Source organism: Psilocybe cubensis, chromosome 9 (genome assembly GCF_017499595.1).
Source record: "Psilocybe cubensis strain MGC-MH-2018 chromosome 9, whole genome shotgun sequence".
In the NCBI taxonomy this organism is placed as follows: Eukaryota; Fungi; Basidiomycota; class Agaricomycetes; order Agaricales; family Agrocybaceae; genus Psilocybe; species Psilocybe cubensis.
In genome coordinates this window covers 2,396,638-2,411,994 of record NC_063007.1, presented here as the reverse complement: position 1 = coordinate 2,411,994, position 15,357 = coordinate 2,396,638, and the positions used below count along the sequence as shown (strand labels likewise).

The window sequence follows — 15,357 nt, the reverse complement described above, 5'->3', positions numbered from 1 at the left end:
CCTCACGTGATCTTAATGTTCTCGTTCCCTTTTGGGACTGATAAGATCCACCGAATATCTCTTTGACCTCAACCACCATGGCTCCAGAAATCCAGACGACCATCACACCGCACAGCCAGAAGCCTTATGTATCCAGGACATATCCATCCGCGGAGGAACTTGACAAGATCATTCATCATGCTACTGTTGCTCAGAAAGATTGGAAAAAGGTCCCTGTTGAGGAAAGAATTGCCATAGGAAGGAAGTTCATGGTATGCACGTCAGCTTCAACCAACGTAAAGGAGATATAACTGGATACAGGAAGAATTTAGGAAAATGTCGGATGAAATTCCTCTCGAGCTATCGCTTCAGATGGGCCGGTGAGTCGTGTTCAGTGCCGTCATGCCCCTGTCCAAGACCCTTACGAACTTCTTTTTGAAGTCCTGTGTCACAGGGCGCAGGAGAAATCCGCGGATTCCTAGAGCGCTCTGAATACATGCTCAATATTGCAGCCTCTAGTCTTGCTGATGTGACTTTGGAGAGTACCGATAAGCCTGGTTTCCGAAGGTATATCAAACGCGTCCCTCTCGGAGTCGTTCTGGTTATCGCCCCATGGAAGTGAGTCTTATCTAGATCACATCTATTATTCTTCTGATTATACTCAGTTTCCCGTACTTGGTCTCTGTGAACTCGGTTCTTCCTGCTATCATCGCCGGCAATGCCGTACTTTTGAAGCCGTCTCCTCAAACACCACTTACAGCAGAAAGATTCGCACTTGCGCTAACAAGGGCAGGAGTACCAGAACACATCATTCAGGTAGTTCACATGTCGCCTGAATTGACCACTAGAGCGATAAACAACCCAGCGGTTGATTTTGTGTCGTTCACTGGAAGTGTCCAAGGTGGGGCCTCCGTTTCCAAGACTGCTGCAAATGCGGTAGGGTTCAAAGGTGTAGCTTTGGAGGTGAGCATTGCATGTTTCGAAATGTCTTTATCAGTCACACAATTCATGTATTTAGCTTGGCGGAAAAGATCCGGCGTACGTCAGGGCCGATGCAAACTTGGACTATACCGTTCCAGAGTTAGTAGACGGTGAGTGCTATGATTATCTGCACTTACACTTTAAATATGTTTGCGTCAGGTGCTTTTTTCAACTCCGGACAAAGTTGCTGTGCAGTAGAGGTTAGCAGTATCTGAAGCGAGCTGACATCCTTACTAACGCATTAATCGTAAGCGCATCTATGTTCATGAAGCCATTTATGACACCTTCGTGGAGAAATTTGTTGAGCATACCAAGGTTGGTCGTGGTATCCTTGTATTCGTAATGCGAAAGACTACCACAGTATCCATAGCCCTACAGACTTGGCGATCCAACATTGAAAGAGACGAATCTGGGCCCTGTTGTGAGTCTTGCCAGCGCCGAACGCATCCGAAAGCAAGTCGCCGACGCAGGTAAGTCTGTGAATTTAGTAAATTAAAGTCGGATCACGGATGACCATATCGTTCATTTACAGTCGCTGCCGGAGCCAAAAATCTGCTCCCCGAAAGCTTCTTTCCTCAGGCAAAAACGTAGGTTCACAGGTATCTATGTTTTTAATTATTTTTTTCTCATTTGGCCAACAGCGGGACAACCTACGTCGCTCCACAAGTACTTGTAGATGTGGATCACAGTACGTCTCTCCCCCTCATTTCTTATGATGTTTATTGACATTTCCCTTAGCCATGGATGTAATGAAAGTCAGTGAGAACCCAGTAGTTCTACGAATATACTTTACTTATCTTTCATGCAGGAAGAGACGTTTGGTCCAGTAGTTGGGATTCAAAAGGTCGGATTTCACTGCTTTTTGGTCATCTCTCGTACCTAAATGGGGATCCCGTTTCCTCAGGTGTCTTCTGACGATGAGGCTATCAAACTCATGAACGACTCGCGTTATGGATTAACCGCATCGATATGGACTAACGCCAATGACAATCCGGATTCCGAGAAAGCATTCCTGCAAATTCTAGAAGAGTTGGAGACAGGGACTGTTTTCTTGAATCGGTGAGTAGTTATCAGTACATCGATAATCAAAAGGCGCCGAGATGAATGTGTGAACGCAGTTGCGACTACCTTGACCCAGCTTTGGCGTGGTGCGGAGTCAAAGATAGTGGTCGTGGTGTCAGTTTGAGCAAATTTGGTGTGTATTCCTATCTTTCTGTTTCGTGATTCTACGACTAATGGAGCGCTTTCAAGGTTATGACCAGCTCACGAGGGCTCAATCTGTCCACATGAAGATCAAAACTTCATGTAAGTCAATGCGTGGAGCTCATGTTTTCTAGCCTTACTAACTTGCAGAAAGAAACACGCGTAACACACGTTTGATGGGCTTCCGTAGAAAATAACGTCTGCAGGCCTTTAGAGGGTTAATGGCGCCCGAAATACTGGAAATACATCATTGACAACCCAATTTTGGATGCAGCATAGCTTAAGTCTTTTCGACTGAATCTTAGAAAGAGTCAATTTTACAGCCTATGTTTTTCCAATGAATAGCTTATATCTCACGACAAGTTCTAGACTCGTCCCTGGATAGCCAAAATTAGCGATCCTGTCGGTCAAGGCGAAACAAAAATATGCCTGCCGTTGAAAGCCGTAGAGAATATAGGCCGAAGAACCAGACATTTCATTTGATATATAGATGTTCCTATGGAAAAAAGAGGGTGCATGAGTCTAATTTGCCCTTGACACGTTCTGTGTCATGCAAGACGGTGCGGAAGTCCTTGGTTGGTTTAAACCTGTTTCTTTGACAGTTCGAAGACATTTATATTTAAATGGATTTAAGGACACATTTTATTGAAATGTACGAAACGTTTCTTTATCGCGTGCAATTTCTTGTGAATACTTGTATGTGAGGCTGTGGAAATCGTCGTGTCAAGTCTTTACCCCTTTTGGTGCGTGCATTACCATTTTCGCCACCGTTATATATTTAATTGTGTTATCTGCAGTTGGGTTCGTGGGATGTAAGTTAAACCCCTTCCAAAGTTTCTTTGAGAGATGCTTTGGTTATCCAATGGTGCGAGCCTGATGCTGTATGTATATTTACCGCTGAGTAAAATATGAAAGGTTGGAGTGTTGGAGTGATTTTTGGCATTCGAAATTTTCTCTGGGTTTGAGTGTGTATGACAGAACTAGGGTATACCCAGAATTACAGTGAGTATCCAACTAACCAAATTTTCCCAATGGCGAAGGCTAATTGTGCACCTTTTCAGTAATTGTACTGCTTGCATAGTCTGCAATTTCGGTCCTCGGTCAGCCGAAAATTGCTTACAGGTCACCAGTTCAAGTCTCAACCAGAGGATGAAAACGTATAAAAGCTGGAGAAAGTATGCATCTTCGTCAGATAATCTGTATACAACAACATCTCAGTATCAACATGTCTCTCTCCTCTGAAGCTCTCGTCAAAAGGATCAATCTTTCTTCATGCAATGGCCCTAGCAATGCAACGGTCGTCGTCGTCCCCCTCCCAAAGAAGACGGTCGGAGTAATCTTCGGGGTAAAACATGATCACATTTTTCTCATGCTGTAGACCAGACTTGCTTATTCTGTTTTTTTTTTCAGCAAATGATTGCAGAATGGCCTCAACGCTTCAATACTTACCTCCTCGACGTCAACGACAACATCGTCATGGATCCCCAAGTTCTTTGGGATGCCAGGTCCGATGGGTCCCGCTTCAACGTCACTGAGATAGTCCCGCAGAGCGCCATGCCCATGGACAGCCATGTTCTCAGTCTCGGTCCGTACAACGAGGATCGAAACATTGCAATCTATTGTTCCCACAAGAAGGCCGGACAAAGCAGCTACACTCAGAGTGACCCACGCCACACTTTCGTAAGTGTAGTCTTACGTGGCGAGTTAAATATCGCTAATAGATTCTTGAAGAATGCATTCAAGATTGGCGGAAAGAACGCCATTACTTTCACCATGGTCAAGCCTGTTATTTTCCAGCAATTCGGGCCTATAATTGATTGTTCTTATCTGCAGATCAATGCCGAAGACGGAGGTGACACTGATTACCATGACACTGTTGTTGGAGTTGCTGTCAACTTGTGAGTCATACATTTTGTAAATCTGGATATTCAAATTCACTGCCTAACTCAATGTCTATAGCATGACCAAGTAACGCTGCGAAACTCGTGGTAAACTGAAACACAAACGAATCTCCAACGTATCCGAGTGTCGATCAAGCTGTGAAAATGGGGAGAAAATCTGTACTTGTAAATTCCAGAAAATGTGATTAAATAACAAATGAACTTTTTGTGCCTGTGGTTTAAAACTGGATCGCTGAAATTGAGACGCTGGAACTTGATTAATTTAGCTATGACAGGAGATCTATTCATCACATTATTGAACAACACTGGCATGCTCGTCGTCGACAATCCGGGATTATATTTACCTGAATATTCTATAACTATTGTAGATGGTGAGATGAGTTAAAAGTGAAGCAACAAACGTCCCAGGCTCGTCGGCGCTTATTTTGGATGGATTGTTCCTGATTGCCGCCCATAACCTTCCGGATACCACACAGCTATAAATTATGTGCACAATGTCAAGTTTCTACTCCAACAAAATATTATGAGTATTGAAGTCATTTAACCTTGAGCCTTCTTTGGCATTGAAAACAATCAAGATAACATTCGTAGCGATCTGTCCGTTTAATCAGCGAACGTCAAATCTCATGATGTTTCTTTCTTATTTCCCTGAATGGCCCGTCAGAGGATGACCCAAGATCAACATCCCGAGACTCGTTCAGTTAAAATCACTTTCTGTTGACCCGTATCTTTGCGATTCGCTTCTGTGTAAAGGCTGATATTTACGTTCATACACCACTAGGGTAGAAATCATTCCTTCGGGTCCATATCCTGTCGTGAATTGACAGCCATCTGGGCATTGGGAATTCAATATCAATTCGCTGGTCTGCCCCAAAAACTCTTGAACTGCCTGTCACATAGTTTATTTTCCAAGGAAACCCTATACCCTGGACGTTCGAAGTTCAAAACTATAGATCACAAGGTAGGCATCGTCGCCCAATGGATGTCTCATGATGACCTTTGGACCCTGAGTCTTACACAAGGTCGATTTTCTTGATCACCGAGCCATTATATGATAATCGATAATGGAAATAGACAATCAGGGACTTTATATTTTTATTTCTTATCGATATCTTGTATTTTGCAAAGGACTAACTGTACAAGATGCCATAGAAGTATTTCTGATGCATTACAAGCTCATTGTGATGTGGAATGTTTGTTTTAATACCAGTTTTGTGATATGTCGGGGATCATAAAATTATTTTCCATCGTTGCGGGGGCAGAGCACAACCTGGATCGGCTGATCTTTTCCATTCAGACCTCCCTGAGGTCGCGCCAGCAAGCTGATGCTCTCTTGTCATAAAGGGAATGATCACAAACCTCGAAGGTTCTAGAGTCAACCTATCTTCACCACAGAAATTGGATACGCTGACAGAAAATTTTAGGTTACGTCTAGAATTGTATTGAACCCTTCATTATATGTTTCTAAAATGTTCAGGAGTCTATAGAAACTATCCTGCTTATGACACGGGCCTGAAAACACCTTCACATCATTTATAAACTTGTAAAATAAAAATAGATTTATTACGATTAAACAAAATAAAGCCGGAGCGTAGGCGTATAAAACCCCTCGACTGGTCTTCGATGTAGTATCAGTGAACTCTGAAGCCTCATCATCAACATGCCTGCACTTGCTAGCCAATCTCAAATCAAAAAGATCGACTTGTCTGCACGCGATGGCCCCAGCGATGCGGATGTCGTCCTCGTCCCTTTCCCCAAGAACACTGTCGGAGTCATCTTTGGGGTAACGTCTATATAGACTAAATTTGGGTGGCATTACTGACTAACTCTTCGTCCAGCAAATGATTGCTGAATGGCCTCAACGTTTCAATACCTACCTAACCGATTCTGACACCAACTTTGTTGAGGACCCTCAAGTCCTCTGGGATGCTAATAAGGATGGCTCCCGTTTCAACGTTACTGCAGTTCAGCCTACAAGCGCTAAGCCACTGGACCCAAATGTCTTTAGTCTTGGTCCTTACACGGAGGATCGCTATATCGCCATCTACTGCTCCCACAAGGCACCCGGGGATTCCAGCTTCAAACCAAGCGAGCCGAAGTACACCTTCGTAAGTTATGCTATTGTATTGAATGTACTCTAGCTGATTGGAATCAAAAGGAATCGTTCCAAATTGGTGGAAAGAACGCCATAACCTTTACCATGGTAAAATAAGTGTTCATGAGTCCCGACAATGAGATATTAACGACTCTTTTTTAGGTTCACGCTGAGGACGGTGGCGATACCGACTTCCATGACACTGTCGTCGGCGTCTCCGTGAACTAGTGAGTCATATTTTATATTATTATTAACAGCATTGGCTGAACCGTGCATAGCTTGACAAAGTAGGCCTGTGAACAAACCTCCTGCCAATGGCACAACAAATCGAAACAAATTTTTTGAGGTGCTCGAATATCCCCATAAAGTTTAGGGCGATAAAAAATGAAAGAAAAAAAAATACTTGAGATTTTGCAGGGATGTCATAGAAATAACAATTTGAATGAAAGTTTACGGTTAGCATGAAATCTCGAAGGACGTGACTGATATCAGTCTTGGGGTATGGGATTGATCGGCGACTGTGCTGTTTTACTGTCGCATTGTAGCCGAAAACTGCCGGGATCAAGTGCACTAATGAAGGGGATGAGCCTATGGATATGGAATATTGAGTCAAAACTTCGAAGACGATTGATAACAAAAAGGTATTGAACACCGCAGCATTGGGCAGGCGAACGAACAAATAGCAGCGCCGTAAAGGTTACATGGGCGCTTAAGTGCGGATCAACGGAGAATATCAGACCCTGTAAGCTATGTCGATGGATAATGGCTTGATCAGGAGACGAATTATGATAGGAGTAGATCAAGAATAGTTTTGGATGCATAGAAGCCTAGTAAAGGACGATAGGAGAAGCAACGATAGAGGCAACACGTACATGTGGCCTGTCTTTTGTGCAAAGACACAGATCTGAAATATAGACATGATCAGGTTGTGAGAGCAATATCACTTGTCGCATAGTGCCCCCGACACCTGGTCACACAAACTCAAAGGATTATTTGGATGGCATTGATACAGCAGGAGAAAATATGTAGTACAATGGTTTTTTGCGTATGAGTATGTAACACATGGACTGGGAGAAACGTTAAATGTAGAGCTTATTGTCCAACACGTTCGAATCGGACATTTAGAGAAATCTAATTGTCAGCATTAGGTTTCTTGGTGACTATAGCAATGGGGGAATTTATCCAAGCGTGTTTATTCACGCTGGCAAAAAACTTTATGTTGACGTTGGGGCCGAAGATCAAGGTGTGGGATGAGCCGCCGAAATGGAACATCCCGAGCTCGTCGCCGGGTTTAACTTTCTGTTGTTCCTTGACGGTTACATCACACGTAGACACCTCTGCCATGCCCACGCCAATGAAGCACACGAGACCAATATCTGTGTCGTCGGCTTCGATGAAGATGATTGCGCGTGTAGCGTGCGTAGTGAGCCAGGCCTGCGAACGGATCAAGGCTCCAGCATAACTCCGTTCACCGTTGTCTTTCTTTACACCCTCGTCTGGAAGGGCGGCGTAGTATGTGCCGGGGAGAATAAATGTTTTCACAATCGTGCCATGGATAGGGCTATGCCAGCGGTGGTAGTCTTGAGGTGAGAGGAATGCTTGATATACTTTGCCGCCTTCGAATTTTTTAACGTAGTACTCGCGATCGGGTCCAATGTCAAACATGTCCCAGAGCGAGTAAGGTTGGCCTGAACTGATCATGCGCCTTAACACTGTCTGATGACGATGGTACGTAATAAGGAGTGGACTCGCAGGCATTGTGGATGACAATCTTGTTGGGATACGGCGATTCCTCAATAGGGCGAACGCCGTCCCGAAATTTCCGAGTGAAGAATTCGTCCCAGGACTTGTATCCGCGGTTGACAGCAGTAGGATCAGGGGTAATATAGTTTGCATCAAAGTCGCCGCGGTCTTGTTCAAGTGATCGGAGGCCAAGCTCCCCAAACCAACCATTAGGCTCGGCCGTGAGGGTATTATTTGAACCATCGGACTTGAGATAGGCACCCCATGCTTGAGAAGATTTTTCAAGGCGGCATTGAAAGCGGTCATGCGGAATAAATCATACGCAGCACCAGTGTTGCTGAGCAAGTCGAAAAGCACATACATTGGAACACCGATAGGTTCTCCTTCGCGTCCCGGTACAACACAGAACTCAGGAGCGGCGTCGACAATCTCGTTTAATAGTCTTAACAAATGGTCGAAATCTTTGACCTAGATCGAAAATACCCAAATTTCAATACTTATATGGTGGATATGATCAGTCGTAAACTCGGAGAACGAACCTCATTTTTCGAGGATGCTTGTACGAATATCTTGTCCATCAAACTCGACATGACGGTGTCAGAGTTTATGGCATTTTTAAAAGCGGAGACGGGTGGTCTGAGTGGTTTCCCTTGGTCAGTCCCATCGTAAGCTCGCTTGTTTAGATTGTCAGTGAAAGCCTTGTAGACTTCGCGGCTTGATGGAAGCCATCCACTTAGTGAGTGAGTGCTGTTTGGTGTACCATTGACTATTGGGACAAACCGTAAGCCAAGTGTATAAGTGAGAAGAGAAACATACCTACTGCGTTGTGTTTGTTGTGGTGAGACGGCTGAGCATTTTGCAGACAGGTATTGAGGTTATATAGATGGTAGATCGGGACATTCCGTCTCGTATTCCGAATCGACCTGAGAAAAGGGTCGTCGAGAAGAGGGGATAAGAATATCAGCACATTAACGAATGCATATTGAGAATTGAAGAATGCATGGCGACAATGCCGTGAAAGAGCCCTTCCATGGTTTGGGATCTTCTAGTCGGCTCCAGAGATAGATTATTCGCTGCCATCAAAATCCAGAGCTAAGCGTTCTATTGACATGCTGACCGTGATTAGTGAGGGGAGTTGTTGGAATATGAGATTTATTTTCTTCATCCATTTTACTCGCTTTTTCCCCTTTCCACTTTTGTACTCATACCTTCCTTATTTGTACTCGGATCACCGGTCCTGCAACCCCTGTTCATCTGCTGCACTCAGCACCTTTCTTTCCTTTAGCTATTCAACGCATCACCTTCCTTTGATTCTCTCATCAGCTTCCTCATTTTCATTCCTCACATATAGTGACTCGTCTCGTCGTTTGTACCTCAGCCCTTGTTTCCATTTGGCTGAGGTAAATGCAGTTGTCTCTTGTTCGTAGAATATAACTGACATACTTTGTAGACTCACGAGATACTTAGGTTAATATAACATAGCCCTTGTTTCCATTCGGCTGAGACTCACGAGATACTTAGTTTCTTTCAGGAGTTATGTACCTACAGCGATGCTGGGTTGAACGGATATTCAACTCTTAGGTTATCTCTGACGCTCCAATGCTTGTAATGCTTGTATCCATCGATTGATATCAGTGAAGTCTCTCGAGAGAACGAGATAGGTGTGGTTTCCATCAAGAAGTGACAACAAATATGCAGGAGACAGAGAGAAGTTGGGGACCCTTTCTTCGCAATTGGTTGGTCGTTGAAAACTCCGTGTCTTCGAGGCAGCCCTAGTGAAGAAATGACGGACATTAATGGTCAGCTGGGGGGCGAAGCTCATTGTCTTGAGACAGGTTATGAAAGAAAGAACCCACTGGATACGTCTCTTCGGTTACGAGTCTTTACGTAAGTAAAGATGAGTTCTTTTATCCCCACAACCCAGCAAGCAAAAATGTCCTCGCCAATTGTCCCCATCAAAATATTATTGATGCGATCAATGTCGTTACCGCTATCGGTATTTTCCTTAAGCGGTCACCGGACCCCCTAAGCAACCCCTTTCCAATTCATTCTACGACTTCTTTTTACCATTGGTTACTTTAAAGGTTGTTTTTGATTTGTTTTGATTGCAATGTGAATGTGCGTTTCCATAAAATTAATTATACCCAACAACAATAGTCCTACTCAATTCACTTTTTTGCGTTGTTGTTTAATTTTTAAAACCATGTGGAACCGTCTAGCCAACGTGCTTATATATTGTACTAATACTTAGAGATGGAACAAATGCACTCTTTGAACTATGGGTCTGAAAGGTTGGAAATAGAACTGTGCAGGCACACACGTTCCTTGATATCGGTAGCTTCATCAATCAGAGTTCAAATAGAAATAATTACGCGTTCTTGGGTTCTGGGCGTTCTGTACTATTTGAATTTGATTTTCTGATTCAGGATCGTTTCTCACGCATACCAATTTGTTCTTCCCCTACGTCGGGCGTCTATTGGCTTACGGTTAATATATTTATTGACGTAGTATAGACAATGCACTTTTCTCCGCACTGTTTTACCCATGGCTTCCGCGTTATCCCCCCGTTTCCAACAGTATGTTCACTGTTTTATCTCATTTGGTTATTACTTATTTTTTAGAGTCTTTCCGCCTCCCATAGACGATGTGTACATGGATCAGATGGATCTGAAAACCCTCTACCGTTTCTCTTGGACTTGCAAGAAGCTAAACGACCGCGTTTCGGGCTATATGTGCCGCGCCTTCCGTCCCAAAAATTTATTTGCTCCTATCTTCAAACCCAATGAACATTTGCTGTTTCGTCTTCTCCAGTTCAAGACTGGCCTGGTTATTTCAGGTTCCACCGTTTTGCATTTTACTTTTTTTAGTGGTCCAACGCAAAGCATGGCATGACAAGACTTTACATCTCACAATTGTATAAAATATTTTTTAATCTAGATTTATATAACATAGTTAATATATATTAATATGTTCTGAATGCACAGCCAGATACTGGGCAAGGTTATGATTAATTACTATGACTTAGGTCTACTACAAGCTTAGTTGTGTCAGACACAAAAAATAGCTGCACAGGTTATAAGGCCTAATTGTAAGGAAGAACTTGTCTATTATAATTTTCATACCTGCTAAATATTGAAGAATTCCAGATCTGCTGGGAGAATCCCGTATGGAAAACTGATGGAAGAATGCTCATGTGTATGGCTGCCCAAGTGGGGACATATTTCCCATAAATATAATTTTCTTATTTTTGAAAAGTGCATCAAGAGTGAAACAATATTGTGTGCAAAAACATTTGTTTGGTGCGCATATTTCTTTTTGGCATAGTTTGATGTTGCTGTGAACACAATTGGCTGTGTGGAAACATATTTCAAGCATAATTTGCAAGTGTTAGTGCATTATTTCTTCCCCAAAATACATTCAATGCATGGAAAACATTATTCAAAATGACCATCTCTTGACCAAAGTGGCCAGTGCTCAATGCAAATTGAGTGTAGTGACCGTGGGAATATCCTGCGTACAGTGTGCGCAGGATATTCCCACGACCTGCTTATTAATTCACGGCCAGTACAAACACCACAGCAAGTAAAATATAATAAGATCATCTAAACTAGGACTGAAAATAATTATTATTGCCAAAAATACTTGTATTTTACCTAAAGTATATGCAATGCATCTCAGTAATATATCAGGAATTACCAGAGAAGTTCAAGTTGCTCAATGCAAAGTGCGACAACCGTGAGAATAACTTGCATACACTATATGCAAGTTATTCCCACAGTCTGCTTATTAATTCATGGCCAGTATGAACAGCACAACAAGTTTAATATGACAAGTTATTTGAAGTGGCATTAAAGATAATAGCTAGATACATAATGTTTATTATTCTTTATTCTATGCCACCACAGTCTGCTAGTCATTCATGCTAAATTTTTTTTGATAACAATAAAGCATTCTATTTACCTCTACTTGCCGTTAGAGGTGTATAAAGCATGCAAAACAGTTGGTATGTAATTGATTGTGACTAATTAATGGCCTTAAATCAGTTGAATGAGGTCATTATTATAAAATTTTTGGTTATGAGCGATGATTATCTGCGTCAAAATGTTTAACTTGCAATTAAAAAGTCATAATGTAATGGTATCTAATTTTGTTTTTTACCATATGGCAGCTAACCTATCTACCTAGCTAATATCTAGTATTTTAATTTCCATATCCCCTTGGTAGGAACAAAAACTAACAGAAATTCTATGATAGTAACCAATTATTAAGTCAAGCATACCGGTTAAGTAAAAAACTGGTATTAATCACGCAATTTTGATGGCATCAATGATTTACTGATGGGGACAATTGGCAAGGACATATTTTTGTACAGTGGGTTGTGGGGATAAAAGAACTCGCTTTACTTACATAAAGTTTCGTAATCAATCGTGCTAATATATGGATTCCGGGTGACATGAACATGTATGTCGAGCACAGATATGCTCTTCCCGTTCTTTCCTGGATGATGTCCATTGGATTTACTATCATGCCGCATCCCAAATATCCGGACAACACCACAGCGGAAAAAATTTTGAAAATGGAAAAAATCGTCCTTCAGAAACATCCTCTTCATCAACATTACAATACCACTGGAGTGGTCGTTAACCTATGGTGCCAAGATTCTTTTGTCCAACTGATTACGACTTGTCAATCGGTGGTAGAGTGCATTTTGGGGTATCATAGCAGTATGTCCCCAATGTCATGTGTCAAAACAATGTTAACTTCAATTTTGTTCTACTGCAGCCGCCGTCATGAATTTTGTTACCTTTGAGAAGGTGTACAGCTTGTATCCAAATGCTACCTTTGGACATCAAGTCTCTCTGTTGCAACCTTCTGCCAACCTCAAGCGCGCGCAAAAATTTCTTGCAAAATATCATTCCCGTGGCTTGAAATTTGTTCTTTCCATTCCATCGCAAACTTTGAAAATGGACCGCCATATCCAAAGCAGGATACAGTCTATCAGGGACAACGTAAATGTTGGGTATAGTTCATCTCGTGGTCATGTTCTTGTTGTGCTGGATTACGATCCTTATCCAGAGTTGTTCTCTCCTGGGATTAGACGGGTTGGCAACAGGCATTGTTGGGTTTATTCTTTGCCTCTTTTACCCAAAGCAAATCAGACTTCCTTTGTTGAAGCCAATTCGTGGGCATTGTTGCTCAATGAATTTGATTGTTTGCATTTTGGTGTCCGTCGCATCAGCGGTATCGCATTAGATTTTTACTACACAGCGGCAGATGTTTACCAATTACACAAGTGTGTCAAAAAAGCTATCAAATCCTGGGAAAGGGGTATAAGGTGTGTGCTCTTGAGTTTTAGTATTTGTCAATTTAATTCCTGTAATGTAGGCAAAAAGATGACCGTGTACATGCAACTGTTTTGTATTTGCTATCCAGAAAGGCAGATATTTTTTGGTTGCATCGCCCTCAACCACAAAGCCTCTTGTGGAATGGATATTTGTAATTTCTTCCATCCTTAGTCAAATTTTTGTTCGAAATAAACTTGTGTTCTCGTCCTCATTCTTTTTGTCTTAATTTGTAAGTTTGACTTGCGGATGAGCGTGGGAATATCCTGCGTACAGTGTACGCAGAATATTCCCACGGTCAACCTCTCCCAATATTCAGCCGAGTGTGGGAATATTCTGCGTACAGTGTACGCAGAATTCTCTCACGGACTTCCTCGCCGATATTCAGCCGAGTGTGGGAATATTCTGCGTACAGTGTACGCAGGATTCTCCCATGGGGTGCCAACTAACACCTTCAGATAATTTCTGTCATGAAAATGACTTGACAAATTATTCCTTGTTATTTACAATGTTCACGCAAATGGATTGATTGTTCGTTCAGCACATTTATGATATCCTTGTCTTTCTATGTACATATGTATTAATCTTGGGACATAGTATTGCTATTGTGGACTGTGTCCTCATTTAAGCGCATATGTGCCATCCTCTGTTGCGTGTCTTCAATGTCAATCTGACCTTTGTACAGCTGCCTCTTTGTCCTACACAAAACAGCAACCTGTCTTTTTGCTGGAGTATAGCGCGACCGCATTCTGAGAATATCAGCTTTCTGTTGGAAGTTATGAATGGCTATGAGACTGTTCAATGTAACATTGCTTACCTCTCTTGCCTCCTGGTCCAAGACAAGTATTCCGCGAAGAGCGACAACAAATTTGTACTTGTTTCCTTGGGCAGGAAATGCGACAAAGGCAACACTGATCTTGACAATGTCTCCAATTCGTATGGAGGCAGGATTATAAGAATAATATCTGTTGCAACATGATATTAGTTTGGTTGTGATGTGTTGTTGGTATTTTCTAAACATACCTGGCTGTTCCGTCAGGAAGTATCTCCCGACGAAGAAACTGTACCTTGTTATCGATTGCGTGGATGAAACTGTCCCCTACCATGGACGCCAACACGTTATCAGGGTCGACCAGGGGATGAAAACCTATGTTGTCAGATTTGTCTTGATATGCGGATACCTTCGTGAAATATTGCCTATGCGCATGGAAAACATTGAAACCCGTGTTTTTGTGAAGAACTGAGTCATAGCCGCTGACGCTGTCCGCGGGAAAATTGTTTGCAAAACGGAGGAAAACTTCTTCTAGCTTTTCCATCACCTTATTGAACACAATGTCTCCGAGTCCCGTGATAGCAATGGCGGTACGTAAATATGGTTGTTGCTTGACCGTTCTGTCGCGGCTGTAACAGTCCTCATTTGTAATTAATTCACCTCAATGGAGTGGACGTACAAAGCAGGCTTTGCCATTGGTGGTAGCATCTTGTCGCTAACTATGCCTTGGAGTCTGAATATCACTTTGTCCATTGCACCAATATCCACGTCAAAGTTGGACATATTTATATTATATTATATATATATTATATTATTACAAAGCGTGACGCTGAATCGTAAAGACTCGTCATGCCACGCTCCGCGGTGGCCCACTAAAACAAGTATAGAGAATGGACGAAGGTGTTCTGAGAGCATCGAGGCTGAGGTTGTTGTCGACGGAGATTGTTGTCACACGCAATTGATCGGAGTCATTGTATGCAGAAATTCCCCCAACACTTGGTCTACCCTCAGTCCACGATGGGCAAATTCAAGGTCCGTTCATAACATTATCTCTGTCGCTGAAGAATGATATCAGAAGAGAAAGGGAGTAAAAGCCTGCGCCCGCAAGCCCGAGGATGACAGAACCGATCTCATTGAGACAATTGAAATGTCCAACGAGCGCCTTTTTGCGAGTAAAGAATGATTGGAGAGATAGTGGTGGAACCAGCATGCGTCTGACCTGTTTTTTGTGCACAGGAACAAATATAACCATGATTTGGCTGTTGAGAATGAGATCGCTTCTCGCATAATGTTCCAACACTTGGATAATCGGAGGTAACACCGTAATTTTAAAAACTTTAT

General features: G+C 42.4%; 6 protein-coding genes across 6 annotated transcripts; 4 read left to right on the top strand and 2 right to left on the bottom strand.

The window, feature by feature from the left end:
• Positions 1 to 77: 77 nt before the first annotated feature.
• JR316_0010165 (Succinate-semialdehyde dehydrogenase [NADP(+)]) lies at positions 78 to 2,558 on the top strand (the record flags this gene model as incomplete). Its single annotated transcript, XM_047895839.1, has 16 exons — positions 78 to 251; positions 301 to 359; positions 421 to 597; positions 645 to 942; positions 998 to 1,070; positions 1,120 to 1,160; positions 1,213 to 1,275; positions 1,331 to 1,430; positions 1,493 to 1,547; positions 1,602 to 1,648; positions 1,699 to 1,715; positions 1,769 to 1,804; positions 1,865 to 2,019; positions 2,079 to 2,155; positions 2,212 to 2,265; positions 2,509 to 2,558. The coding sequence occupies 16 exons, from the start codon at positions 78 to 80 to the stop codon at positions 2,556 to 2,558; spliced, it is 1,476 nt and encodes a 491-aa protein (XP_047745558.1).
• An 830-nt stretch (positions 2,559 to 3,388) lies between these two features.
• Positions 3,389 to 4,135, top strand: JR316_0010164 (uncharacterized protein; the record flags this gene model as incomplete). The annotated part of the gene is made up of 4 exons (XM_047895838.1): positions 3,389 to 3,508; positions 3,574 to 3,843; positions 3,907 to 4,061; positions 4,123 to 4,135. The coding sequence occupies 4 exons, from the start codon at positions 3,389 to 3,391 to the stop codon at positions 4,133 to 4,135; spliced, it is 558 nt and encodes a 185-aa protein (XP_047745557.1).
• Positions 4,136 to 5,724: 1,589 nt separating this feature from the next.
• On the top strand, positions 5,725 to 6,387 carry JR316_0010163 (uncharacterized protein; the record flags this gene model as incomplete). The annotated part of the gene is made up of 4 exons (XM_047895837.1): positions 5,725 to 5,847; positions 5,903 to 6,172; positions 6,223 to 6,267; positions 6,322 to 6,387. The coding sequence occupies 4 exons, from the start codon at positions 5,725 to 5,727 to the stop codon at positions 6,385 to 6,387; spliced, it is 504 nt and encodes a 167-aa protein (XP_047745556.1).
• A 903-nt stretch (positions 6,388 to 7,290) lies between these two features.
• Positions 7,291 to 8,480, bottom strand: JR316_0010162 (L-tryptophan decarboxylase; the record flags this gene model as incomplete). The annotated part of the gene is made up of 2 exons (XM_047895836.1): positions 7,291 to 8,370; positions 8,442 to 8,480. The coding sequence occupies 2 exons, from the start codon at positions 8,478 to 8,480 to the stop codon at positions 7,291 to 7,293; spliced, it is 1,119 nt and encodes a 372-aa protein (XP_047745555.1).
• Positions 8,481 to 10,446: 1,966 nt separating this feature from the next.
• Positions 10,447 to 10,794, top strand: JR316_0010161 (uncharacterized protein; the record flags this gene model as incomplete). Its single annotated transcript, XM_047895835.1, has 2 exons — positions 10,447 to 10,478; positions 10,524 to 10,794. The coding sequence occupies 2 exons, from the start codon at positions 10,447 to 10,449 to the stop codon at positions 10,792 to 10,794; spliced, it is 303 nt and encodes a 100-aa protein (XP_047745554.1).
• Positions 10,795 to 13,824: 3,030 nt separating this feature from the next.
• On the bottom strand, positions 13,825 to 14,799 carry JR316_0010160 (uncharacterized protein; the record flags this gene model as incomplete). Its single annotated transcript, XM_047895834.1, has 4 exons — positions 13,825 to 14,010; positions 14,062 to 14,209; positions 14,268 to 14,636; positions 14,696 to 14,799. 4 exons carry the CDS (start codon positions 14,797 to 14,799, stop codon positions 13,825 to 13,827), a joined length of 807 nt encoding a protein of 268 aa, XP_047745553.1.
• Between the last annotated feature and the right edge of the window lie 558 nt (positions 14,800 to 15,357).